Raw genomic sequence first — 26,488 nt, 5'->3', positions numbered from 1 at the left:
AATAAAAAGAGGTTAAGTAGTTTTTAAAAGGTTAATATATATAAATTTTTAATTTAATTATAATTTATTAATTAAAACCTTTTATTTATAATTTATTTATTAAAGTAGGTTAAATTAATTAAGGATACTTTTATAAAATAATTATATTTATAATTAATAAAGTAAGTATTTTTAAGTAAAATAAAAGCTAAGTAATAGTTATAATAGGTAAGAGAATAAAGTTAATAATTATTAATTTAAAAAGTAAGTTAGGTAATAAAATAAAGGTAATAATAGTTTTTCTTTAATAAGTAAATTTAGTTTAGGAGTGGAATAATTTAATTCTATAATTTTTAAATTAAGAGAATATTTATAGTAGTAGTATTTAGTAAGAGACTATTTAATAAGACTAATAGTTAGTAGTAAGGTTTATAAGGTAAGTAAATTATTAATTAAAGTAATAATTTATTTCCTTAAATATATTTTAATTATTTTATTAATAGTTAAAAGTAGTATATAGGAGTATAAAGGATTATTAATTAGTTATTATAGATAGATTTAATTATAAATAATATTATTTATAATAATAAAGGTATATAATTAGAAATTAAAGTATATATATAGTTAAGTATAAATTATATTTAAAATATTATTAAATTAGACTTTAATATATATAATTTATATAATTTTTACCTTATTTTATAGGTTAATAAAGAAATATTACTAAATAGTAGTTATATATAGTAACTTTAATAATTATTATAGTGGGCCTTAATTAAAATAAATTTATATATATATATGGGTACTATTTAGTTATAATTAAATATATACCTTTTAATTTTAAGTATATAAATTTCTATTCTTTTAAATATAAAGTTAAAAAACTTATAATTATAATTTTATAATTAATATTTTATTTAATTATATTATTGTGGGAATAGAGGTAATTGTAACTAGTAGATAGTTTAGGTTACGTGATCCTAGTTAGTAGACTATAGTGAGGGACTTGTAGCTAGCCCTTTAGGCCTAGCTTCCTCCCTTTTATATAATTTAACTTAACTAACTAAACCACTCTTTATGTATATATATATGATAACCTATACTAATAATTATATTATTATTATTATATTATTTTTTAATTTAATTTAAATATTTTTAAATTTATTTTCAAATTTAATATTTTTAAAAAATAAATTTAAAATTTCTATAAATTTTAATTTTAACTTATTTTAAATTAAATTTATAATTTTTTTAATTTTTTTAAAAGATATATTAATTATTTTAAATAATAATAGCTTTTAAAATTAAAAATTTATTTTATATAATTATAAATTTAATTATTAATAATTATTTCTTTTTTATTTATAAACTATTAAAATTATAAACTTAAAATAATAATAAAGTATAATTATTTTATTTAAAAGTTATATTTTAATTTAATAAAATATAATAAGTTAAATAATTATTTTTAAATACTTTTATTTATAAAATTAATAAATAAATATTAATGTAAATAAAAAAATAACTTTATTTTTATTTATTTTAATTAATATATATTTATATTTAAATTATATCTCTCTTAAATATAAAGTTAAAAGACTTATAATTATAATTTTTAATTAATTTTTATTTAATTATTTTATTATATTATAACTTAATTTAATCTTTAATTTTATTTAAACTTTTTTAAACTTCTTTAATATTTTTCCTTTAAATAAAATTAAATTTAAAAGGAGCCTTTAAGTTTAAATTTAAAATTATAATTCTTTAATTTTTAAAAATATATTAATTATTTTAAATATTAATAACTTTTTTAAAAGTAGAAATTTATTTTATATAATTATAAACCTAATTATTAATAATTATTTCTTCTTTTATAAAGTTATTAAAATTATAAACCTAAATAATAAAATATAATTATTTTACTTAATTATCTTTTAATTTAATAAATTAAGTAATTCTTTTATATAGTTTTATTTATAAAGTTAGTAAATAAATATTTATTTATAAAATAAAGTTAAAACTTTAATTAAAAGAATAATAACTTTATTTTTATTTATTTTAACTAACTTAAAAGCTTAAATTATATATTAATTTTATATATAATATTTAATAATATTAAAATTAATTTATAATTTATAGTAACTTTAACTTTTAATAAATTTATAATATTAATTTAAATCAATTAAATATAATTTAATATATTAATATAAAAGATATTTTTAATAATAAATAATATTATAAATATAAATTATAAAGTTATTATAAAAATCTTTATATAATAATTTAATTAAATTAATCTTTAAAAATATATTATATTTTATTCTTTTAAAACTTTAATTATTTACTTTTAATTTAATAATAAAATTAAAAATATATAAATAATTTATATTTAAATTATATAGTAATTTTATATATATAATATTTATTAATATTAAAATTAAATAACTTATAGTTTATAATAATTTTAATTTTTAATATATTAATTTAAATTAATATAATTTAATATATTAATTTAATATTATTTTAAAATAATTTTAAACTTTATAACTTTTAAATATAAAAAGTAATAAAAATATTAAATATTAAATTTATTAAAAATAATATTAAAATATAACTTAAATTTTATATAATTAATAATTATATTTTTATCTTTTAAAACTTTTATTAATAAAAATTAAAGATATAAATTAAAGTTATTAATAACTTTACTCTTCTAATAAATATATAGTAAGAATACTTTTAATTTAAATTAAAACTCTTTAATTTAAAGTTTTTAATTAATTAAAATAACTTTCTTTAATTCCTTTATATAACTAACTAAGCTTTTCTTAATTAATACTAGCTTTAATTAATCCTTAACTTCTAATTAACCTATTTAGATTTAAAGTAGCGGTATATCGTTAAAGTGAGTGAGTGGAGTAAAGGTATTTACTAATTAATTACTTAAAAGAATAACTTTTATAAGTTTTAAAATAACTATTTATATAACTATATTAAAAATATTTTTTTTAATAATAAATAATATTATAAATAATTATAAAATTATTATAATTATAAATAGTTTTAAATATATTAAATTAAATTAAATTAATCTTTAAAAATAAATTATATTTTATTTTTTTAAAACTTTAATTATTTACTTTTAATTTAATAATAAAATTAAAAATATTATAAATATAGGAATAGTAGGCTGCAGTAGATTAGCCACTACAAGACTAGTAGGCCCGTATATATGCACGAACCAAGCTTAGTCAGCAGGTTTGGCCAACCTAACTGGGCGCTTCGCCGCCCAGCCAGGCAGACCTCTAACTATTACCAATATACACCACTTCTACCACCACTTCTTACACATAAGCTAAGCCAACCATCAATAAATAATTTATAAATAATTTATATATTTCTATTAATAATATTATATATTTAATATTATAAAATATTATATTTATTTTTATATACTTTATATTTTTTATAATTATTTTATAAAGATTTATTTTTATTTTTAAAATATTATAATTAAAAAGAATATAATAAAGTTATTTTTATTTTTAATATAATATTTATTAATAAAAGATTAATAATTAATTATTATAAATAAACTTTTTTTAAATATAATTATAAACTTTTTAATTTTATATTTTTAAAAACTTAAATATAATATTTATTTATAATATAAAATTAAAATTTTAAATAATAATAATAATAATTTTATTTTATTTTTAAAGATATTATTATTTACTTTTTTAACCTTTAATCTATTAATAAAACTTAGTAAAAGAATATAAATAAAGTAAGGAAACTTCCTAGAGCTTTAAAATAGATATCGTATCTATGATTCGGTCTGCTAGAGGTCCTTGCCATTACTCATAGTTCCTATAACCCCAGTCATTTACGTCAGACCTCTCAACTGCCACAAAGTCAACATGCTGGAAGAATACGTGATCATTCCGAGCCTCGACGCACAGAACCGGTGGAATATTCAAATTGACAACGGCATAATTATATCAAGAACCCCTTCACTACCTAGCTCATCGTCCTCGCCCAAACTTCTCTTGCCACCTCTCTGCCACCCGCATATACATCTTGACAAGGCCTATCTCCTCACCGGCAACAAACCAACCTCCCATGGACAGCCAGACTATTCCGATCTCATGCCCCAGACGGGCGACTTCAAGGAAGCCCTCGCGAACACCTCGGCCGCGAAGGGGCGGTACACCGAAGAGGACCTGTACCTCCGCGGCTCACAGCTCCTCGCCGACAGTTACCGGCACGGGGTGACCTCGATGCGGGCTTTCGTCGAAGTAGACGTCGTCACGCAATTCAAGACGGTCGAAGCAGCCATCAGACTCAAGAGGGATTTCGGCCACCTGATTGAGATACAGATCTGTGTCTTTGCTCAGGACCCCATCTTCTCGGGAGACAGTGGGCGTCGCAACCGGGAGCTCCTCATCAAGGCGCTGGACAAGTACGATGGAGACGTCGAGGCCCTGGGGACGACCCCGTATGTCGAGACGGATCAGCACGCCGCGGTCGAGAACATCGATTTTGCCATCCGGACAGCGATTGAGAGGGGCCTGTTCCTGGATTTTCATCTGGATTACCATCTGGAACCCCCGCCGGACCCAGCACCAGGCACGCTCCTCGAGACCCTGATCAAGCACCTCATTTACCACAGGTGGACTGAGCGAGCTTCGAAAACCAGACAGGCTATCGCCATCGGCCACTGTACAAGACTAACCACCATGGAGTCGTCATTGACGGCAGCTGTAGCCGGCCTGATCAAAGACCACAAGCTGCCGGTCCACTTCGTCGGGCTGCCCACGAGTGACCTCTACATGATGGGACGGCCCAAAGCATCAGAGCACCAAGGCCCCGGCCGGCCACACACGCGCCCGAGGGGCACAATGCAGATCCCCTCGATGATCAAGGACCTGGGCCTCAACGGCTGCCTGGGCGTCAACAACGTCGGCAACGCCTTCACGCCCAGCGGCGACGGGGACCCGCTGCAGCTGGCCAGCTGGGGGGTCCTGCTGTACCATGCCGGCGCGGAGTCTGATGCCGGGCTACTGTACGGGTGCGTAAGCGAGCGGGCGAGGAGGGCGATTGGGATATCCTCGGCAGATGAGATAGGCGAGGAGCTTTCGCGGGCGTCGCGGGACTCTCAGGGCCTAGGTCGCGGCGTGCCTGTTCCCGGTCTTCTTGTCGTTAACGATGACTGTGTGGTCCTCCCTGGGAAAGATGGCGATGGGTCTGCTCGGATCACGGTGCCTGCCCGACAGAGGCTCAGTGTCAAAGATGTTGTCTGGGATCCGCCCGCCCGGAGATCCGTTTTGAGGTGAGGGATACCTCATAGTTTCAACGCTGTGGGAAGTTCCTGATCCACAGTATCATGGCCTCGGGCTGGCTCTGAGCACCCCAAGGTGGCTGATGATCAGTAAGACGTATTTCACTACAAATTGTTTCCTTTGTACGGGTGTTTGCTACATGGCTACATACAGCATCTGGTGGTGGTAGACCAGCCACCTGGGTAAGCAGTCCTCACTTGTATATAAAGCAAATTCTGGTTTCTAGGTCACGGTATTCTGAACTATAGTTATACTGCCCCTCCTTCCAATGCAGGTACACGCTGTCATGTTTGCTACCCTCAAGCTGCTAGAAAAGTCTCGACCTTCGATAAAGCCTGTGAACTGCTACACTTGCTCTTGACGTGATAATTCTATCATGTTGTGGCTACCATGAGGAGACATTAGTGAAGGCCTGTCGAGAAACACTTCAAATGGTGTGAACCCAGATTTGCATATTTCACAACCCGAGAGCCATCCGATATGCCTGGTATGGAATCGAGTTCCTAGCTGATAGATCTTGTGATGTGTACCTAGGTAGCAGCACATTCACTTAATTTTGTGTCAGCTGGTTTACAGTGAATGGTGGTGGTTTGTTTGCTCTCAACTAGTGGATGCCTTGCATGGCTGGCTTCGAGGGCCACGATTTGGCCTACTCGGGAGGAGCTGTCATGCTGGTTTGGCAAGAACCACCCTCTTGTGAACGTTGCTGCTCACAACAAGGACCCAAATTTCACATCCTCCCACTCCCGACTGGCAAGGTCTACCAGAACCACAGTTGACTCCCTTCATATCCACCCAGCATCCAGGCTCGGCCGCGTCTCCAGTTTTGGTATACATATCAAACACACAGCTGAGGCCGGGAGGAGTGAATATGCATGGTTAAACCATTGCCTTTCACTTGGATAAGGCATTTTCATTCATCTTTGATCTCTCCTGGTATCTGCACTCCGCCCATGCTGCTCGGGCGCCTACTCGACGCAACAACTGCATCATTCGCAAACTTTGCATCTTTCATAACCACTTCGCAGCCGAAACAATCAAGTACCAACCTCTAGGAGGCTGTCCAGGCCGAAAGGTATCGCTTCGGAGGGGGCATTAGCACTCACACTTTCCGGAGAATCCTACCTCAATCCAGCACTTGCTTCGGGACTCCATCTCACACTCGCTTCCTCTTTGGCCATCACCACAACCTCGCCCTCTACTTGACCCAAGGCTCAAGGTCATTCTCAGAGGCAGGAGTCGGCAAATTCAAGACCAGAGAGGCTGGCAGCGTTAAGGGTCATTTGAGATTGGGCTTGTCATCCATTCACCCATACATTGCGACTTGGCCTCAACCCCCCTTTCAATGGTGCGAACTCGAGGCCAAACACGTCGAATCGAAGCAAATCGCCCGCTCCATTTCATGATACACGGCCCAACCAGCCTCAAACCAGGCCCAAGCCAAACAAAGCGTAACAAAAAGCTAAAGGCTGAAGACCTAATAATCTGGCCGTTGACCAAGCCGATTCCAACCCGGCCTAAAACCAGAGCAGCGGCCAAGATGGCTAAGCTCGCCACCCATAAGGTCCAAAAGACACCTACCACTGTCCCGAACAAGCCCATCGGAGCCCGCAGAACGGGCAAGGTGACCACCGCCGAGGACGATGACGCGTCTTCCAACAGCAGCAAGACAACTTGCTCAATTGCCAATGACAACCGCGCTGCCGCCAAAATCACCTTCTTTAGCATCCCAAAGGAGCACGTTGAGCAGCACACCCTGCTCGTCAGGCCGCAGCCGGGAGTGAGCATCGAGGTCGTCGAGAAGGCCATCCGCAGCTGTGTCGTCAGCCCCTGCGGCAACGTGCTGCTGGGCCCGGCGCGCACGAGGAAGTCGATGGTGTCGTCGGGCGGCGGGAGCGCGGCGACGATGGAGACGAAGCTGGAGATGGAGGTCATCTACCACGACTGCAGCCGGCGGGGCGGGCCGACGCTGGAGGTTTGCCGGAGGATGCAGATCAGCAACGGGCTCGGGGAGAGACGGCGGCATGAGCCGCTGAGGATGGAGGACGTGTTGCTCATCGTGGGCAGCAGGATGCCCGAGCTCGTGGACTCGTGCGAGGTGGTCATGGACAAGAGCTGGGCTGTGACCGCCAAACCGAGCTTGGGATAGAGTCATCACGCATCTCGATCTGACGGCAGCACTGGCGGGTTATCTGCAGCCAGGGCTGGGACAGCCCTCTTGCTCTGTCTGAGGAGTCGTTCCGCATGAGGAGCGAGGTACACGTGCAAAGCATAGCGACTGGAAAGATGGAGCTTTGGTTTTTTTGGGGACCTCTTTTGTGCAGCGTCAAATATTCCACGTAAAATAGTATCGTGGCGCTTGGAGAACAAGCAATAGACTGATTACCTTCTACTCTATAAGAAGACCTCTGCTTCTCTCACCCGTGATTGATAGGCCACGATGTGACGACGGCAAGTCCATACTGTAAAAGAACAAGGGTGGTAGAGAGGTGTCTCCATACAGTAGGTGAGTTCAGCTGCCGAGCATCTTCTACCCCGCCAATTACTCACCGCTATACTATTCGTCTAGAATAGGCTAAAAATAGGGACTACAAACGCACCATAGTTCTGAAACTCTGCACTCTGATTGGTTGTCCGCCGCCAGCACGCACAGACCAGGCCGAACGCACCATGGTTCCGAAACTCTGCAAGCTGATTGGCTCATCTCGAACCCGAACCCCCATCGAGGGAAGGCGAGGCCGCAGGCCTCGCCGGGGGGGGGTGAGCCGCGCCGAAGGCGCGGCGAGGGGGGGGGGCTGCGCAGCAGGGGCCCCCCCTAGAATAGCAATGCTTCGAAAGCCAGAAGTCCTATAGACGAATAGCTCCCAGGGCCCCGGAGGGGCTTCCCACCTGGTTTAACCCCCCCTGGTGCGCTTATAAGGGAACACAGATCCCCAACGGCGGAAGACGATTCGCCGCACATGCACATGCACTTGGATCCCGCCTGGAGTGGGTGTGTGGGTGTCTCCGTACGTATGGCTGCTTGGTATGTATGTATGTGCTGCCAGCTGCCATGACGAGTGGTCAAGTGATTGCCCGGCCAAAACCAACACTCGCTGAACAGTCGACTCAGTCGCCCACCCATGGGAATTCCTGCAGTAGCGTGAATCAGCTGCCGCCGCAGCACCTCTCCCCTTCTCAGCAGTCGGTTATTATCCTGACGACTGACGACTGACGACAATCCTGTCTTCTCCCCTCCTGCAACTCAAAATTCTGGCCTGAGACAACAGCCGGGACATACCCAGGACCATGTCCGCCTCGATACGACCAATCAGCCCGCCCCGGCCCTCGTCGGCATCGGTGACGGCTACCACCGTATCATCGTCCTCGCCCCCGACCACCACCAGCAGGAGCACGGTCTTTCCGAGCGGGAGCTCTCGCGGCGGCGGAGGAGGCCCGTCCACGACCGGCCCGTCCTCCGCCTCGTCTGCTGCCCATCCGCCTCATCCTCATCCTCATCCTCATCCTCATATCAACAACAACAACAACAATAATAACAACAACAACCACCCCGTCCCGGCGCCACCCGGCGTAGCAGCCGGGACACAGGCCCACGAGGCCCAGCAGACACATCCTCCCGCTCACGCCCACGCCCACCCTCACCACAACCCTCACCAACCACACATCCCCCACCCCGCCCAAGCCCACCCCCACGCCCAGCACAGGCCTCCACCACCCTCCTCCTCATCAGCAGCAGCAGCAGCAGCAGCAGGCCGCGCCCCAGCCTCCCCGACGAACCCCTCGCACCTGCCCACCGAGGCAGAGCAGGAGCAGATCGCCCAGGCGCGCACGGCACTGGTGGCGAGCATCGGCAACACGCTCGACCACGAGCTGCAGACGCGCGCCTCGCTGCTGCACGCGAACCAGGCCGCCATCGAGAAGCAGGAGCGCGACGTCGAGCGCGCCCTGGCCGACCTGCGCCGCGAGGACGACAGGCTGCTCAAGGTCCTCAACAACGGGTCGCGCCAGGTCAAGGAGCTGGGCGACGTCCAGAACTGGGCCGAGCGCCTCGAGAGGGACTTCCTCGTGCTCGAGGAGACCATGAGGCTCGTCCACGAGGGGAGCGGCGGGAGCGGGAGCGAGAGTGGAAGCTGGACGGGGAGCGAGAGCGGGAGCTGGTCTGGGAGTGAGGGGGGCAGCGTTGTTGGGGATGGGGACGAGGATGGGGACGGGGACGTGAGGATGGCGGATGGCGATGGGGACGGGGATCTTGATGTCGAACGTGTCGGCGAGGATGCCGCGGCCAAGGGCAAGGGGAAGGGCAAGCAGCTGGACGAGCCCCCGTCTACGAATGCCATGGACCTCGACCCGACGACCCAGGAATCATCGCGGACTAGGCCAGCCGGCCCTGAGCCGAATATGCTTGTCGACCTCGTCTCGGCCAGCGGACCAACACCAGCACCACAGCAGTCACCGACATCGACAGGCTGGCTGAGGAGATTTTGGTGGCGGAGCTGATTCACACGACTCGGTGTCGAGCAGCATGCAACTTGGACCTGTCATGATTGATGAATTTACCGATACCACGAATAGCCTGGCCGAGCCCCTTTCTATTAATGTTAGACTAGCGTCACTTGCGATTCCATCTGTTCTAGCATAGTATTGCCCGCATTGGCATGGGACAATGACCGAATGAGACTCAGTCACACCTGCCCACCACTCCCAAGCCCTACAAGTGCCAGCACACCTGCGTGTCACCCCGCCTAGGCGAGCCCGGGGAACATGGTGTACCTCTTCTTCTTGTACTTGTCGCCAAAGTGGGCCCTCAGCGCCTTCTCCTTGTCACGCGACCACGGGATCATGTACGAGATGCCGATGGAGATGAACAGGACCACGGACCACTCCCTCGCGACGAGGATGACGCCGATCCACGCGATGATCTCAAACATGTAGTTGGGGGAGGTGACGAGGCTGGACCCGATGCAGCTGGGGATGCCCTTCTCGGTGGTGCCGGGCCGGCGCAGGCCCGCCAGGTGCACGTGCACGACAAAGTTGCACAGCTCGCCGCCGGCGTACAGCGCGAGGCCGACGTAGTCGAGGAGGCCGAACGAGTCGCGGGCGGCGAACGACCTGGGCGAGTAGATCATGTAGCCGCACAGCAGGCCGGCCGAGGCCCAGTAGAAGAAGGAGTTGCGCACGATGTTCCAGGCCGGCATGGTGCTGGCCGAGAAGTTGTGCAGGAAGGCCGTCTCGAGCTCGCGCTTGGCAAAGTGCGCCATGAACATGTAGAAGCACGCCTGCTGCACCACCGTCACCGGCAGCTTGTCCGCGCCCTTGTAGAAGTACGGGTCGACCTTGGCCAGCTGCGGGCGGATCGAGTAGAAGAGGGCGTGGAAGAGGAGCGGCCCCAGGTACTCGACGAGGTAGACGGTTCGCCATCCCATCTGGGGGCCTGGGGTGGGCTGTTAGCGGGGTGACCAGATCACGGGAATGAGCTTGGTGTGGTTGGGCGGTCATCACGTACCCAAGTCCTGGACGAGGAGCTCTCCTGACGATGTGACATCTTCCAGGTTGCGGATCAGGGCCCTGCGGTCCCCGATCCTCTTTCTCGTGGAGGGGTGGAAGAGACCAATGCGGTTGAAATCCTTCACGCCAGCCTGGCGGGCGATGGCCTTCTTGGCATCTTCGACCTCGGCGTCGAGGGACAGCTCGATGGTAGGGGGGAGCTTCCGAAGTGGTTTCTTAGGGGCTGGTGCCAGACATTGTTAGCAAGGCACATGAGACCAATTGCCAAATTGCCAATTGGAGGACACTCACCTCGATTGGAAAGCTTGAGCGAGATTTTGGAAGCCATGGCTGTACTGACAGAGCTCCTGGGCACAGCGAGTCCAGAAAACTATGGCCGTGGATGGATTGGGGAATTTTAGAAAGGTGTACACCCGGCCCTCCAAATTTGTTGAATCCCTCCAAAGTTTGCATCACCCAGACTAGCTGCAGGTGTCCATCAGGATCGAGCCTCGGCTTGCAAGGTGCCAAGCTACGCAAGCTGCAGGCCGTCCCGCTCCACGTGTAACCCTGGACCAGCCAGCCTACTAGGGCACCTGTCAAGCCTGTGGACGTCACACTATCCTCAGCCCTTTTAGGTAATTACCAAGGAACTTCACAAGTAGCAGTCAGCTCTGCAATTGCTCTCTAACAGCTAGTTTGTCAGTATCGCGAGCTTCATGGCCCATCAACCCCCCTGGTACTTCGAAACCGGTCACCATGGCATTGGTGGTGTATATTACCAACACACCCGGCTGAGCCTCCTTTGTAACATCTACCAGATTGGCTTTCCAAGGCCAAGAATGTAACGAAACAACTTGCCCAGGGATTTCACGGCCTTCGCTGTTCGCACGCCCGTACTATGTGAAAACCCTAAAAACACAGGCTTCTATATATTCTGGGCTCGCCCTCACGACCGGCCCACACAGTGTCCCTGGGTGAAGAACCCAGGTCGTGATTCCCTCTTTCAACGTTGATCCTATTTCTGACTCCGGCATGCCGGACACGCCAACAGCAAGTCGCCCCGACGAGGGCGACGGCCTCATCGACCACGTGTGGTTTCGTTTGTAATCTCCATACATATAAATCGTATGTGGCGCCTTCATACAGTGGTAAACGCTCAAGACCAGAATACGGAAGGTCGTGCTTTCTCGCGTGGTGCAGGCCAATTGCTGTGTCTCAAAGCCACGGGAATCTCCTTTTTCGAAGTTTTATCATCGAAGTGCCACCGTATGAAGGCGCCATGTATGTCCTCGGACGTATACGGAATAGAAGCGAAACCGCATATAGTATAAAAGAAAAATACAGTATGGCTGAAGCCCTTAAATATTGTAATCAGACATTCACGCCTGCAAAACCGGAGGGCACAACTCATAGGCGATGAGGAAAGCACTCAACCACTAGGGTAACGGAGATGATGATATTTTTGATGCCTAAAAGTACATATAAATACCTGGGTATTTAGCTGGACATGTATTTAGGTGGTCAAGGATTTTACTCGAGCTTTCTACATGGAGAGTAGCGGGCCTGTACTTCAATCTTGTAATTTGTCCGTAGGGCTGCAGTTTGTGTGTACACTCCCTTTTTGCGGATGTAAATCTCCGATGTCCGAATATTCGGCTTTTAAATGATGATGTGAATAAATGGTTAAGGTACTAAGTATACAGAAGTATTTACAGGTCTCAGAATCTTCTGTTACCGCGGTAAGTCGCGCCCACGCAAGTAGTGCGCAACATGGAATGAAGCAGACCACAGGATGGCTCCTTCCTGCAAATCTTGGACAAAGAACCAAGCTATCCTTCCAAAATCAAACCTCAATTAAGCACCAAACCAACGGTCAATTTGATCTTCGTACCAAGCACAACCCTCGACGACCAGCAATTCCATCAATCCAGTACCCAGACCCAACCAAACTGACCTTCGAGATGCAGTCAGCCACGCTCCTTGTCACCTCGATGGTGATGGCACTTTTCTACGTGCTCACGGATGCTGCGCCTCCTTCGTCCAGCCTCCTTGGCAACCTGCTCGACAACTTCAATTCAACCGACCCCAGAGTCCCCATGGTCTCCGTGGTCAATCTGGGCGACCCGAATGATGTCCATTCTGTACCCGACCTCAACTCTGACATTTGGAAGAACAAGAGAACCTGCTACGATTCGCGGGCGAGTGAGAAATGGCAGGATGTCGGCGGGCAGCATTCACAGTTTGTCAACGACACAGTCCTTAACATGTGCAGGTTCATCACCGCCTACACGATCAGCGCCGGTTGGGACAAGGACGCTCCAGTAAGTAACAATCAATAAGAACCCTTCTAAAACAGGTACCCCCCACCCACACTTGCTCACAACTGGGTGAAGATATCCATTTGTACGAACATCGACGCCGACACCCAGGTTAGCGAGGGCAGCCCGCGCAGCCTTCGGAGTATTGCTATTATGGTCACCTACAGGGGCGCCAGCAACATCCGCGAGGATCTTCTCCCAGGGTTCGGTCCTGTGGACTGCTTTGCGATTTTGTGGCCGCCTCTGGCTTGCAGCGCAGGTGGAGAATTCATCATGTTGTACGACAGCTCTCCGCCACGCTTCTTCGAGGCCAAGGGGGACCCGAATCGAGGCGACTGTACCGAGAACGGATACCGGCTCATACTGAAGCCTGACGGCACTCCGGGCACCGAGATTTGACCGCAATACAACGACAAGCGATCACACCGTATCGAGCAACGCCACAGTTTTAAGAAATCAACAGGTTGAATGGGTCCATGTTTCAGTGCTGGGATCTCGCTCTGCAGTGGTCATGTCCTAGAGCTTCGTCTGATAATTACGTATTTGGACTTCAGAGAGGATATCAAATTACCTTCGGCCCAAATGTCTCGAATTAACAGTGACCAAATGAAATATTGAATGAAGCGCTCCGCGCCGCAGCTTTCGTGATTTCCTAACTGCTTCGCCTACCCTGCCGCCCCCTCCAGCTGCGCCAGCGTATCGAATCATGTCAAATCAGAAGAATTTAGACTTGGCTTTCCTATCCTATGGCCTCCTATTCATGAAGTCCTTACCTGAAGCCAGGTGACAGGTCTACGAGCAATTGTCGTCCAGTCCATGGGTGGGGTTGAACAGCATGTTGCCCATGTATCTGATCCTCCGGCTGCAGGAAGTGTTGGTCCCCGGTTGCACATCGATGTCATTGGGCAGTCTTGCTCGCACTGCATACTTCGTATTAGTGGGTGCGCAACCTTTGGGCCACATGCATGATGCCACAGAAACCCCTGCCAGCATTCCCGGACTCGGCCTTCCCAAGTCCCATAGTGGATCCGCGCAGTTATTTCTAACCACCCACCGCAGGCCGTGTCCCCATGCCGTATGAGCTGCGCAATCTCTTCCCCTCTCCCTCAAAATATTCCCTACCTACCTAGGTAGGTAGCAACAACGTCACCTGAGTATGGAGGACCGTCAATCGCCACTTATTGACGAGATAGCTACTGCTCTCAGGAAACCGCTTGAGGATCCCTACCCTTTCGACACCTCAGGCAAACCCAGAGCCCCAAATAAGTTTGATAAGAAGCTCGATGAAACTTGCAAAAGTGGTGAACGCAACGTATTGCTAGACACGGGCTTTCAGGCCTGGTTTGCCTACATTCAGGCCGAGCCTAGGGCTCAATTGTCCTTTGATCAGCTGCCAGACTCAGAGGCCAGGGGCGTAGCACGCTACCTCTGCACCATCCAACCCCATCCAACCGTGGAATTACTCTTCCAGCATGTCTTATACGAGGCTTTTCGTGCTGTGCAACGCCGCTGTGGGTGTCTACTCTGAACCAGATGTCAAGTTCCGAGGTTCACAGCTGACGGCTAGTAGGTCAACTTCAGGCCTCAAACTACCATAATTTCCCAGCAGCCCGAAATGTGGCTCCGTTAGGGCGTGCCTCCCCAACCAGTGCAGCTTCAGTCCAACCACTGGCACAAGATATCGACGAGCCTCGGTCAATGGACAATGACGCAAGGCGTAACCACGTCGAACAAGAACAGGGCAACTCTCCCATAGTTGAAGCGACTTCAGGTCAACCACAGACCGCTAATGAACCACAACCCGTGGCTGATCACAGACGGCGGAGCAGTGCCGAACAACAAAGTACACTACATACCAAGAGTCACCCCAACAACTCTACCTTGAACACAAGGACACACAACGCTGTTCAACGCCCCAGGCTGGCTCCCTTAACAAACGCTTTCGATCAGGACCTGAGAAGACTACCTCCCCCCCGAGGCCGTGGCCCGGACACGGGAGAGTTGCCTCCAGCTGTCGGGATAACAGCGGCAAATATGGCAAACAACTCGTGGTCGTTTCCTAAGGCAAAGAACATTCTCTCGCTTCTCCCGAATCTGACCTGGTACTCGGTTGTCAAGTCAAATTCGTTGGCAACCATTCGAATGATTTTCGGAGACACACCATCGCAGTGCCACCTGGAGATCGACGTCTATGCTCAAAAGATCCCATACATTGCCAGAGAGCTGTTCGGATTGACGTTTGACGTGGAGAATGGGAGGCTAACTATGAGAGCTACTGAGAGCTGTGCAAATATGACATTCGAGAAGGTCACGCTTACTGGGGCAGACCTCAATGGCAGTGAAAAGATTTTCGGCGAGGTCTTCCGAATCCTCAAGGATGACCCCTTATATGAAGATGAGATTGAGAATGGAATGCCTGTGACCAGCCTCGTCTCTTTGGACATCAGAGGCAAAATTGGAGATCCAAGCTGCCTCAAGATTCGAAGTACTGCACAAACGATGGCAATAATAGCCAAAAAGCTGTGGCCGCAATATCCATTCTTCAGCTAGATCAAACTCCTTCGTAAACTTGAATCCACTTGCTGTATCGATGTTTGTGATCTGTTTCTTGTCACAAAGGTCCTGGTCACGAGGGACCACATGATGGTCATGAGTAGCAAAAAGAAATACAAGCAGCCCAGGGAGACGTTACATCGTCTGACAGAAAAGAGTTATTGACAATGCAGAGTTTCTCATTATTGGTTTCCTTTCCAGTCTTCTGGCTTACTTGCCTCTCCGCTCCTTGATAGACCAAACCGGCCCTTGTGCGTACGACTGCGATACCTCAACCACCCCCAAATTTTGACGTCCTGGTGGGATGTCATGGGCTATTGCTTTCACCGTAGCTATGTGGCTACAGCCGCTGACACCCCCCCACTCGTGCCACGTAAAAGATCTTCAGTGTGAAAGGCCAACGTTGAACTTTGAAAAGTCGGTGTGCTTCTGGAGCCTTGGGAGTGTACAAGATTTTAGGGACCTGTCATTTATCACAGAATAATTGCCAACATTGCTTTGTTTCAAAATGAACAACGCATCGCCCCCCACTTCGCCCACGACTCAAAGCTTCTTACCGGTACTTCCTCTGGCACCAAATTGTTCCTCCAGTCAGATACGCTTGCCATCCTACCTGTAGCGGCAGCTGCCCCGTCGATGGCATCTTCTTCCACTTTTTATCGCTTGGCGTCATGTAATACGCTGAACACTCTTTCCAGAATATCATCTGTCCCTCGCCCTTGTACACCGCGGGGCCGGAATCTGCGACTTTCTGGAAGGCAGTCGGGTTGGGCAGCGTTTCAAAACCCTCCTGCTGGAGCCCCGGGAGGTTGTCATCAATGGTGGCCTCCGAGACGGTGGGATCGATAGTAGCCTATGAGACTTAGCCTTGACAGTGGTCATGGATGGCACGTCAGGTTGCTTACCATGAGGAATTGCAGGGTACTTGGAGCAGTTTTTGTTTCATTCCATGTACAAAATCTCGATTTTACCAGCCTAAAAAAAAAGAAGGTGAACTCTCTGTCCAAAGTTGGCTGAAATATTCCCAGTGGCATTCGGTCATTGGGCAAGTTACGGGCTTGGCGTGGCCAGCCTGGGTGCTCCGGTTTGCGCAATACATGCGCGCATCCCTGGCTACTTGCGTGCAATTGACCCACCTTGCTGCAAGCAGGTGCATCCGCGGCCTCCCCCCCCCCATGAACTCACCGCTGCACTCAGCAGGCACCAACAGCCTGCATAATTAATTGTCTTGGTTTGCTGTACTGTGTAAAAGCAAGTTTTCCATGCAAGTTCCTTGCAATCCTGTCCCAAGAGGATTGAACTCCTGAAAACATGTGTACTGAAGTCTTCAGGTAATAATGACACCGGTTGCGGTGCAAGGTGACTCTAGGAAGGGGGGGAAAAAAAGTAAAAAGAAGAAAGGTAAGAAGAAATTAACAAGAAAACAAAAGTACCTCTTTGCGCACAGGAACCAAACTTTTTTTTCGCACGGTTTTACAGTTTTGCTTAACTGTCTTTAACCTATAGTTCTCAAACAAGGGATTACTTGGGCTCATTAGGCCACAAAAATTACTATAGGAGGTGCTACTAAGGTTACATTAAATGCGAGACACTAATTACTAGTAGCTAAGAAGTCTGCTGAGTAAATCATGCATGGGTGTATAAATATTGACCATCTTATTGAAACTGTGGTTCATTACTGGTGGCCAGTGAGCTTACTTACTTGAATTTTGAGAATATGTTGCTAAAAATCACGGTTGGACCGGGTCATTAATTTATCCAAGATCAGCACAGGTATGCCACTTCCGGGGACATAAGATTCAGTCGAAGCTTAGACCGAGAGCGCTTGTCTGCATCTGGAGACACAAGAGTGCACATGTGGCGGGTTGTTACATGTGATACAGTATCATGTTCAGCGCCTGCTGCATGTCAGGCTTCACGGCTTTTCAGAGACCAACAGCCTGCCTTTTGTAAAATATGATGGCAGCCCTTGAAATTTCACACTTGACAAAAGACGATGGTGTCCAGGTATATTTTCGCAGCAGCAGATGTATGTCTGGTGGCTGGCAGGCATGTGAACCGCGAGCACTTGAGGGGTGACAAACCATCTGATTTGAATGCGAGCAATTGACTAATTGTCCTGTGCGGTGACCTTAGGTGTAGGATTAGCTTTGGGGCCTTAATGAAGCCTCAAGAACATCCGAAGGTGTGAGCAAGAAGAAACAGTTTTTTCTGTTACTCAGTCCAAATGCAGTGATTATGCTGATGAACCACTCCAAGCGTTCCCCGAGTGCCGGAACAACATTCCTGACTCTAACCGCGATGACAAATGGAGGTTCTGTGGGGTGCGGGGCTTGTGGAGCTTGTGCCTATTCGCCTTAGAAGAGAAGTTTATATAAACCACACCTCTAGTCTGGCTTGGCAACCCTGCTCATCATTGGAGAAGATCGGATCCGTGACGACAACATACTCACTCTTATGATCAGATCAGGCCCCAGATTGCAGGCCATACTGAGAAGCCTCAAACCGAACAGTGCACCTCTCCACACATCAGCAGGACTCGCCATGCGCGCCGTAATCTACGATAAGACTGGGGACTCCTCCGTCCTCCACGTTGGCGACATTCCTAAGCCGAAAATCGGACCTAGCGATGCCCTCGTAAAAGTTGACTATGCAGGTCTGCTACACCCCTACTCCCGCTCAAGTGACTTATGCGCAGTGGCAGATGCTTCTTAATGATCGGGAAAGCTAGACTTCAGGATACTAACGTTTCTGCGCAGGCGTTAACTTCATCGACGTTTACTTCAGAACTGGCTTGTATGCAACCGAATTCCCAGCAATCACTGGCCGTGAGGGAGCTGGCGTCATAGAGGAGCTCGGTCCTGATGTCCCCTCGTCCTACAATCTCAAGGTCGGCGACAGAGTCGCGATGTACTCTCAGAACGTCATGGCCGAGTACGCGGCGCCTGCGGCCTCGAAGCTCATGAAGCTGCCCGACGGCGTGTCCAACCGGGATGGCGCAGCGCTCATCCTGCAAGGCCTAACGGCGTGGACGCTGGTGCGCGACGCCCACGAGGTCAAGCCGGGCGACGTCGTGCTGGTGCACGCCGCGGCTGGTGGCACCGGCGGCCTCATCGTCCAGATGGCGAAACACCTCGGTGCCACGGTTATCGGCACGGCGTCCACGCCTGAGAAGATCGAGATCGCGAAGAGGCATGGTGCCGACCACGTCATCAACTACTCCAACCAGAAGGTCCTGGACGAAGTGATGAAGCTGACCGATGGCAAGGGCTGCCACGCCGTGTTCAGCGGGATCGGAAAGGCCACATTCGATGATGACCTCGAGTGTGTTGGCAGGAAGGGCACAATGATCACCTTCGGAAACTCTTCGGGCGCCATCGAGGGTTTCCGCCCCTTGGCGCTTGGCAAGAAGAACGTCAAGCTTCTGAGGCCGAGGCTGGATGTCTACGTGTCGGAGAGGGAGGACTGGGAACAGCGGTCATCAGAGTTGCTGGACCTTGTTGCGAAGGGTGTGGTCAAGCTGGACATTGGCAAGGAGTACAAGATGGAAGAGGTTCCCCAGGCTCACGATGATCTCGCCGGAAGGAAGAGCACAGGAAAGCTGATTGTCAAGATCTCGTGATCAGAGCTCTTGTTAGAAGAAAATAATAGCAACGAGGAGAATGCACACAATTTACAGCCCTCAACATGTTCTTGTGCCGCTCTGATACCTCGAGATCTCTGCTAGCGAGTTAAACAAAACAATGAGCTATCTGGTGGATAACTGCCCAGGGGCCCAGTTGGGCAAAGGCATGGTTTGGCTGCGATGGTTTCATGCACACAAGCCCCGAGGTCTGCAAGACATGCCTGCAAGGCCACGAAGATGCCGAGTCCTAGATGCCTCAGTACAATTCGGAATTCACCAGAAAGTATTAGTAAGTTTGTTCTTATGGCTTGTTCAATTGCCATACCGTGCTTTGATGGGCTAAAGAGAAGATCACAAGGCCTACCTACCAAATCCCAACACCCCTTTCCCATGAAACCGACTTACAATGCGTTCTTAGAAGAGAATATTTTGACTTCCAAGCTGTCAAATGGCTTCTCGGTGCTGTTCTGATAATAATAGATACCCAGAGAAAAAACGGTCGCAGAAAGAAAAAGTGGTTGTAAAGTAAAAGAAGCGGGTAACTTAAAGGGTAGAAGTACCTCGCTACCTCGCTTCCTAAACTCCCAACCTCCTTTAAGTCCAAGTCCTCGACCTTGCTCATTTAACAATTAGATACACCATTAGAACTTTAGAAGCAAAACTAGATCTAGAGATTTACATCTAGAGATTTACATCTAGAGATTTACATCTAGAGATTTACATCTAGAGATTTACATCTAGAGATTTACATCTAGAGATTTACATCTAGAGATTTACATCTAGAGATTTACATCTAGAGATTTACATCTAGAGATTTACATCTAAAATGGGCTTAAGTAGTAGAACTAGACCTGGCAGAAGCTAAAATTTAAAGAAGTTCTAGTAGGGAGGGGAAGATAGGAATTCTCTCTCGGTCAGCCGGCATCCTAAAGCAGAAAACCCCTCTATAGGAAGAGAGAGGCAGTTTCTCATAAGGAGGGTACCTCCTAATCCAGAAAAGAACTTCATACAAGATCTTCTCTACTCCCATAACCTCGTTTTCTCCACAACTCGTTTTCCTTAATATAGCTGGTTTGTATTTACTAGGGAATTATTTCGACTTGTCTCGAAGGAAGACAAGCATTATGACAGTTAAGAAGTTACTAGAAAGGCGTGTGATTCATGGTGACTGTGCCAGTACGTGCTTATAACTACCTACCTAGGTAGGTACCTAGGTACTGAATTCCAAGTCTGGGGAACTTGGAATTGTGGTCTTTTGGCCGGGACAGTTGCGCTGCAGTAGTGCGTAACCCGTCCCAGTGACCTTCTCTAGTGCCCACCGGCAAACTGACGATTGATTGAATCGAGTGAATACAACCGAACTGAGAATGCCACCTACCTTCTCGTTTTTTTCCTTCACCCACCCAGAGATCTCACCGAGTCTTGTATCATCTCACTTTTGCAAAGAATTGACCTATCGGCCACAGCCTTCCTTCAATTTGAATCAAAACGAACCCTAGTCCTGGCACCGTCCACATGCAAAACTCCTGCTTGACGACTTGACAGCTGATCACACCTGCCTTCCAAGGTTGTTTGGGCAACTCCCCGCCTTCACTTTTCCAGTCAGATACTGTCGATTGAGGGCCAAGTCGACGCCGATATCCCGTCGCTCAACAGCATCTCATCTCACAGCAGATCGTCTGGACCGAGGAAAATTTCAACATGGGGGGACTCAACCACGAAACATGGAGGCAACCACCTGCGTCTCTTAACGTGGAATGGCCCACAAGGAGCGCTTTCAAAGATGGCCCGAGCCTCGAAGAACAGAAATGTCGGATGAAGGAGACGCGGGAAAAGGTCCGCAATGTCATCACCTCCTCTGGCTTCATTGCTCCGCAATGGCCCGAGGTCGGACAGCAGGTGAAATGGACCTCTAATACCAACACTTCGCTTGGTGATGGGCGGGCAAAATTGACCTCTCGTTGGGATGGACAGAGCTCGTCGTCTGCCGCAAACAGCATTCCTCTCCGATTCCAGACCTCAATCGCAGACAAGACTAATCAAACCCCAGTTCGATCCATGCCATCTGAAGAGGATCGACCGTCCTTCGACCAGCATGATTCGCCTCTCTTGCAACTCCTCGGTCGACGTCGCGAGAGGTCGCAGCAATCGCAGAGAAACACTGCAGACAACATACCAATCTCGCTAGCATCCGGTGGCATTCAGAACTATAACATTGACCCATCCATCTTCAATCCCCGAATCAACACTGTGGTGCTGCCTGATCATATGTTCCTTCGCACACCGCCGTCCGCGCCGCGCGCCATGCGGGAACAATTGTCATCTGCAGGCCGTTCCCTGCGGGTTGGCCGCCCACGCCGACATACTGATGCGACTCAGACGAGCGTTGACTCTGTCAACACTCGTCGGGCGCGTGGCTACTCTTCATCCACGAATGACACCCATCACACCATCGAGCCCAATTTCTTGGACTGCGGATATGAGGATGAATGCACCAGTGCCTGTAGTAGCTCAGAGGTCACTGTCATTGAAAAGAGCCCCAAGACTCCAACTCGGTCAAGAGCCCAGAGTTCAGCAGCTGCTTTCAAGGCTATACCTCTTCATATCCTTGATACCCCACCGGTCATCCGTCCGCCTCCTGGATTCGAGCCTCACAAGACCGCTGAGCAGGGTACCAGGCCACAGCTAAGCTTCGCTGTTCCCAACTCAAATTACGATCACACTCACGGCAGCTGGAGTCAATCTCGCATCTGGTTCAGTAAAGAAGAGCGCCTGAGGATCAACTTTGCCCGCATGCAAGAGAAAGCACGACATCTCAGTCTAGACAAGTCTCTCTTCCTCCCAGAGACCGTCGGTGAGTACGCCGCTCTGCTGGCCGAGAGGAAAGCTGCAGAAGCTAAGCGAATCCGCAAGAAGATCCAGCAGAACGAGAGAGCAGAACAGATTCAACAGGATGAGGCTTTGGTGAGTCACCACTCCCAGCTCATCAACGCCCCATGCCTATTCTTCAGCGAAGCACTAATTGACGAGTTCGTGCAGACGGCGCCTCCGCCTCCGCTGCAGGTCCAATTGTTTGCGGGCAACAGGAGGGTTGATGGACTGTCACCAGTCCTGGCAATGGAAACCTGCTTCAATGAGATTCCCGCTGACGCTCCCGATTCCAAGAGAGTTGACTGGCCGCCAGACGTGGAGTTTAAAAACTGGAAGAGCTATCGGCCTCGGCCTCCACCGGGCTTTGCGAGACAGAGAGGTAGCTCCCATTGTGGGATGTGGCCCTTGCCTCGCACCAACATCCCTTTTCGACCCCACGAATGCTTCCCGAAGAACAAAATCCCTTATAGCGACAGAAAAATGATACTCGCTCCTCGTTGGGACTGGATGCCGAGGATTTCTAAGGGACTCCCCGACGAGTCTCACGTTTGGGCCGCCGAGCCATTCGTCACTGACATCAGCTTGTTACTGCCGTCAGATCTTCTCTTATGAGCTGCGAAGTTCATCTTGAGGAAAAGTCCCATATCTGCGGTCCTGGAATCTGGTCTTTCCTCCTTCGGCTACCCCTCGTTGTTCATTCATTTCCAATGGTTTTTTCCCTCAATTTGATCTTATCTTGGCAACCATGAGGAGGGTAGGAATGGCTTGATTTTATGGATTCCAAATGATCCTCGTAAGCAGAATCGCGGCACCTGTGGATTTGGACACGTATTAGGAGCAGCGAAAGAAGGAAGGAAGAAAAGGAAGGAAGAAAAAAAAAAGAAAGGAAGAAAGAAAGCAAGGACAAAACTACGAGATTGAGGAGATAATTGTTGGTCTTTAGTCTCTTGACCCATCAGTCTGGGCATACTAAGGTCCATAGAGTGAATGACTGGTTTCGCTTCTATTCCGCACACGTCTGGGGACATAGACGGCGCCTTCATACGGTAGCGTTTAAAAATCATACGATATCTTCAACTACCTAGGTGTAGTTAAGATACGATAGGTGCACATGGCCTCGGCCTCATGACGTACAGACAAGGCTAAAGGGCACCGTCTTGACGGCGGCGTTAATTAGAATCGCGGACACAAGTAGCCCACGGGCTAGTGACCTCTCAAGCAGTCATATGGCGAGACTAGGTCTCTTAAGATGGTGGCTATATGAATCTCACAATCTTACAAAGGGAATCTCAGCCAAAAACTTGGCCCTCCACACACACAATCCTAAGACAACACAGCTTGAGGAAACAAGATCCTTGAATAGAGGCCTTTTTGTTGATAGTCTTCACAAACTTCCCACTTTCCAGCTGTCGATCTAGGGTAAGTGGCTGCAACTTGTACACAGTACCTAGGTAGTCATCTGCCCAGCCTTCAAGTTGTACTCAGGAGTACTGCATTAGCGGGGCTTGGACCCCTTCATTTGCATGCACTGCGGCTCTCCCCGGCTGTGGGGGTGGGTCCAGGACAGGGGCACCGGCCGACGTCAACCCGCTAATAAGCTTCTAGACACCTCGAGTCCATGCTGATCCAACTCCAACCGGGCGTCCCATCTATCCGCCCTCTTGCATCGAGCGATGGTGTGAGCTGCAAACCGCCTACCTGCCAGTGCGGCCTTCAACTCTCCGAACCAAAGATGGCAATGGACGCCCCTCAAGTCAAGCTCTCCGAGCTCCTCCGCATCCCGGACGACCTCGACAAGATCACGGCGATGAAGCAGGAATTCACCCGCAAGAAGGGCGCCGTGGACGGGCAACTGCGGAGCGGCCTCCGCGAACAGCTGGAAACAACACAGTCGGGAATGACGGGGCTGACCGAGGGGCAAAAGGCGGTCCAGCAGATCAAAGAAGAGATGATGAAGATCGACAAGCTGTGCTCGGAGTCGCAGAACATGATCAAGGACTTTGCCACCATCAACCTGGTGTCGCAGGCGCACCGGAACTTTGGCGCGGTCGAGGCGATGCGGAAGAACCTCGAGACATTCAACGACAGGCTGGCGGGCGTCGAGAACATGCTCCGTGCCGACGAGGCGGACCAGGAGAACATGCCGAACCTGCTTCCAATACACTACGAGCTGACGCAGCTGCGAAATATACGAGACGATGCCATCGAGCAAATACAACGGAGCGGAGAACAGGACCTGCAGTCGACGCTAGAGGATTATTTCGAGCGCTTGGATGGGGCAATCGACTGGTTTGACGAACACATCGACCTGATTGCGCAGAGTCTGATCAACCTTGTCACTGCCGAGAACAACGGACTGATCGTGCGATTCGCCGTAATTATGGAGGCAGAGGAAAAGAGCGACCAAAGAGTCCTGGCCTTACAGGAGGCGCTCAAGGACCACAAGGAAATGGCAACCCGATTCCAAAGCATCACCGACGGGGCCAAGACTGTGCGAGGCTACAAGGACAGGTTCATGAAGGCAGTGAGAACGTATGCGGATGCGCAGTTCACGGAGAGCCGCGAGGAGTTCCTCAACGACCCAGAAAAACTAGACAAGATCATGAAGTGGTATTTCAATGATCTCAACGCGGTTCGCATAGGGATGGTTCCTCTGATGCCCAAGAAGTGGAAGATCTTCAAGGCGTACGCAGACATATACCACAGCCTGATGCACGACTTCCTGATTGGCATCGTCGACGACCCCGAGAGTAGTTCTGCCAACACACTCGAGGTTATCAATTGGCCAGAGAAATACTACAAGAGGATGAAGAAACTGGGCTTCAAAGAAGACCAATTAGTTCCCCACGTCATCGATAACAGGGAGGCAGACTTGGTCCGTGACTTCCGTTCGGTGATTATAAAGTTCCTGGACGAGTGGGTGGACCGGATTTTCAAACAAGAGCAGAAGGATTTCAACAACCGCAATGTGGAGGGAGCAAACCTGGACGCGGACGAGTATGGATACTTCCGTACTAAGAACCTTGTGGATATGTGGAGGATGCTCAGAGAACAGCTTGATGGCGCCGCAGGCTCTCAGCGAGCAGACGTGGTTGAGGGCGTGGTGGATGCCATGTTTCTAAGATTGCGACAGAGGCAAGAATCATGGCAGAAGATGCTGGAAGCAGAGGCGATCAGATTTGAATCAGGAAAAGAACCCGAGCTTGACGGATTCCAGACCCTTCACGACTGGCTCGTGGCGACCGCCAACGACCAGATCGCCTGCATCGACGATAACGAGGAGGAGAACCGCTTCGGATACCTGACCAGCTTCAAGCAGAAGTTTGAGCCCCTGGTCACGCCACAATACATGGAACGTGCCGAGAATGAGGTCGCGGCCCTTCGTGACGGCTATGTGGATTTCAGCACATGGTGTATCACCAAATTCGCACGCCTCATCTTCGCCGTGGACTTCAGGTCCGTGATGTCAGACTTCTTTACGCCAAAGTGGTACACCGGCCAGGCGATGAAGCAGATCATCTATACCTTCCAGGACTACGTTGAGGACTACAAGATGGTGCTTCACCACAGCATAGTGGACATATTCATCGAGATCTTCGCAGATGAGCTCCTCGTCAGATACCTGTCGTCGGTCAGGAACAAGGGGGCGAAGTTCCGAAGGTCTGACAACTTCAGCGACAAGCTGTTTGATGACCTGTCTGCGGCATTTGACTTTTTCGACCAGCTGGAGAGGCCGGATGTCGGCGAGGTGATTAAGGGGACCTGGCGAGTAACGGAGAACTTCCTCGAGCTGCTGACACAGCCAAAGGAGGCGATACCGGACGTCTTTGAGAACTTCAAGCGGTCCCACTGGGATCTGCAGCTCGGATGGGTGGAGGCGGTGCTAAGGTCGAGGGACGACTTTGAGAGGAGCATGCTGAACGCTGTTAAGAGCAGGGCGGCGTCCATCGTCGTCGACAGGGGTCCTGAGACGATCATGGGCAAGATTAAGTAGAGTCTGGACCGGGGAATCTCATAAGGCGCCCTGGTCGTACCGAGCAATGTTCTGCTTTTCCACGTCACCGTCGTCGATTCAGGGCGTCCGGCGTTTGCTTTTCCAGCGGTCTGATTGCTTCTTTGGGTGGGCCAAGGGCATCTGCCGTGATTTGGCGTTACGTTGGTTCAACAAGCTGTAGATTCAGGACCCCTTCTTTGGTTGGAAGCGCGAGTAGCTGGTAGTTATTGTACGAACCCGTTACGTCGGACGTTGATAAAGTGTGGCCAACTGAGCACTATACCTAATAATAATTTCTCGAAAAGGAACATCTGAC

The 26,488-nt window shown here is 47.4% G+C and overlaps 10 protein-coding genes across 10 annotated transcripts; 8 read left to right on the top strand and 2 right to left on the bottom strand.

The window, feature by feature from the left end:
- Positions 1-3,879: 3,879 nt before the first annotated feature.
- KVR01_006276 (uncharacterized protein) lies at positions 3,880-5,560 on the top strand. Its single transcript, XM_044794685.1, has one exon. The coding sequence runs from the start codon at positions 3,903-3,905 to the stop codon at positions 5,316-5,318; it is 1,416 nt and encodes a 471-aa protein (XP_044645079.1). The 5' UTR covers positions 3,880-3,902; the 3' UTR covers positions 5,319-5,560.
- A 1,047-nt stretch (positions 5,561-6,607) lies between these two features.
- KVR01_006404 (uncharacterized protein) lies at positions 6,608-7,661 on the top strand. The gene has a single exon (XM_044790319.1). It carries the CDS (start codon positions 6,670-6,672, stop codon positions 7,471-7,473), a length of 804 nt encoding a protein of 267 aa, XP_044645207.1. The 5' UTR covers positions 6,608-6,669; the 3' UTR covers positions 7,474-7,661.
- A 534-nt stretch (positions 7,662-8,195) lies between these two features.
- KVR01_006293 (trans-2-enoyl-CoA reductase (NADPH) TSC13) lies at positions 8,196-11,259 on the bottom strand. Its single transcript, XM_044791303.1, has 3 exons — positions 11,121-11,259; positions 10,828-11,052; positions 8,196-10,755 (listed from the first exon to the last, which is right to left on the bottom strand). Exons 1-3 carry the CDS (start codon positions 11,155-11,157, stop codon positions 10,067-10,069), a joined length of 951 nt encoding a protein of 316 aa, XP_044645096.1. The 5' UTR covers positions 11,158-11,259; the 3' UTR covers positions 8,196-10,066.
- Positions 8,613-9,821, top strand: KVR01_006388 (uncharacterized protein; the record flags this gene model as incomplete). Its single annotated transcript, XM_044791260.1, has 1 exon — positions 8,613-9,821. One exon carries the CDS (start codon positions 8,613-8,615, stop codon positions 9,819-9,821), a length of 1,209 nt encoding a protein of 402 aa, XP_044645191.1.
- Positions 11,260-12,772: 1,513 nt separating the features above from the next.
- Positions 12,773-13,528, top strand: KVR01_006458 (uncharacterized protein; the record flags this gene model as incomplete). The annotated part of the gene is made up of 2 exons (XM_044793684.1): positions 12,773-13,132; positions 13,205-13,528. 2 exons carry the CDS (start codon positions 12,773-12,775, stop codon positions 13,526-13,528), a joined length of 684 nt encoding a protein of 227 aa, XP_044645261.1.
- Positions 13,529-14,827: 1,299 nt separating this feature from the next.
- KVR01_005981 (uncharacterized protein) lies at positions 14,828-15,773 on the top strand (the record flags this gene model as incomplete). Its single annotated transcript, XM_044789914.1, has 2 exons — positions 14,828-15,578; positions 15,676-15,773. The coding sequence occupies 2 exons, from the start codon at positions 14,828-14,830 to the stop codon at positions 15,771-15,773; spliced, it is 849 nt and encodes a 282-aa protein (XP_044644784.1).
- Positions 15,774-15,945: 172 nt separating this feature from the next.
- On the bottom strand, positions 15,946-16,642 carry KVR01_006156 (uncharacterized protein). Its single transcript, XM_044787983.1, has 2 exons — positions 16,588-16,642; positions 15,946-16,535 (listed from the first exon to the last, which is right to left on the bottom strand). Exons 1-2 carry the CDS (start codon positions 16,588-16,590, stop codon positions 16,236-16,238), a joined length of 303 nt encoding a protein of 100 aa, XP_044644959.1. The 5' UTR covers positions 16,591-16,642; the 3' UTR covers positions 15,946-16,235.
- Positions 16,643-18,108: 1,466 nt separating this feature from the next.
- On the top strand, positions 18,109-19,368 carry KVR01_006087 (uncharacterized protein). The gene is made up of 2 exons (XM_044789433.1): positions 18,109-18,338; positions 18,442-19,368. Exons 1-2 carry the CDS (start codon positions 18,140-18,142, stop codon positions 19,302-19,304), a joined length of 1,062 nt encoding a protein of 353 aa, XP_044644890.1. The 5' UTR covers positions 18,109-18,139; the 3' UTR covers positions 19,305-19,368.
- A 1,640-nt stretch (positions 19,369-21,008) lies between these two features.
- KVR01_005830 (uncharacterized protein) lies at positions 21,009-22,790 on the top strand (the record flags this gene model as incomplete). The annotated part of the gene is made up of 1 exon (XM_044793810.1): positions 21,009-22,790. One exon carries the CDS (start codon positions 21,009-21,011, stop codon positions 22,788-22,790), a length of 1,782 nt encoding a protein of 593 aa, XP_044644633.1.
- A 975-nt stretch (positions 22,791-23,765) lies between these two features.
- Positions 23,766-26,472, top strand: KVR01_006277 (SNARE-binding exocyst subunit SEC6). Its single transcript, XM_044794111.1, has one exon. The coding sequence runs from the start codon at positions 23,797-23,799 to the stop codon at positions 26,170-26,172; it is 2,376 nt and encodes a 791-aa protein (XP_044645080.1). The 5' UTR covers positions 23,766-23,796; the 3' UTR covers positions 26,173-26,472.
- Positions 26,473-26,488: the final 16 nt, after the last annotated feature.

The sequence above is a fragment of the Diaporthe batatas genome (genome assembly GCF_019321695.1).
Source record: "Diaporthe batatas strain CRI 302-4 chromosome Unknown Contig00006, whole genome shotgun sequence".
NCBI lineage: Eukaryota > Fungi > Ascomycota > Sordariomycetes > Diaporthales > Diaporthaceae > Diaporthe > Diaporthe batatas.
The sequence above is the reverse complement of the archived record's forward strand: the minus strand, read 5'-3'. Positions and strand labels throughout refer to the sequence as shown.

Coding starts and splice junctions, on each gene's coding strand:
- KVR01_006276 (XM_044794685.1), top strand. CDS start 3,903: ATGCTGGAAGAATACGTGATCATTCCGAGCCTCGACGCACAGAACCGG.
- KVR01_006404 (XM_044790319.1), top strand. CDS start 6,670: ATGGTGCGAACTCGAGGCCAAACACGTCGAATCGAAGCAAATCGCCCG.
- KVR01_006293 (XM_044791303.1), bottom strand. CDS start 11,157: ATGGCTTCCAAAATCTCGCTCAAGCTTTCCAATCGAG. Junction 11,053..11,120: donor GCTCAAGCTTTCCAATCGAG/GTGAGTGTCCTC, acceptor GTCTGGCACCAG/CCCCTAAGAAACCACTTCGG. Junction 10,756..10,827: donor GCTCCTCGTCCAGGACTTGG/GTACGTGATGAC, acceptor AGCCCACCCCAG/GCCCCCAGATGGGATGGCGA.
- KVR01_006087 (XM_044789433.1), top strand. CDS start 18,140: ATGATCAGATCAGGCCCCAGATTGCAGGCCATACTGAGAAGCCTCAAA. Junction 18,339..18,441: donor CGTAAAAGTTGACTATGCAG/GTCTGCTACACC, acceptor GTTTCTGCGCAG/GCGTTAACTTCATCGACGTT.
- KVR01_006277 (XM_044794111.1), top strand. CDS start 23,797: ATGCTGATCCAACTCCAACCGGGCGTCCCATCTATCCGCCCTCTTGCA.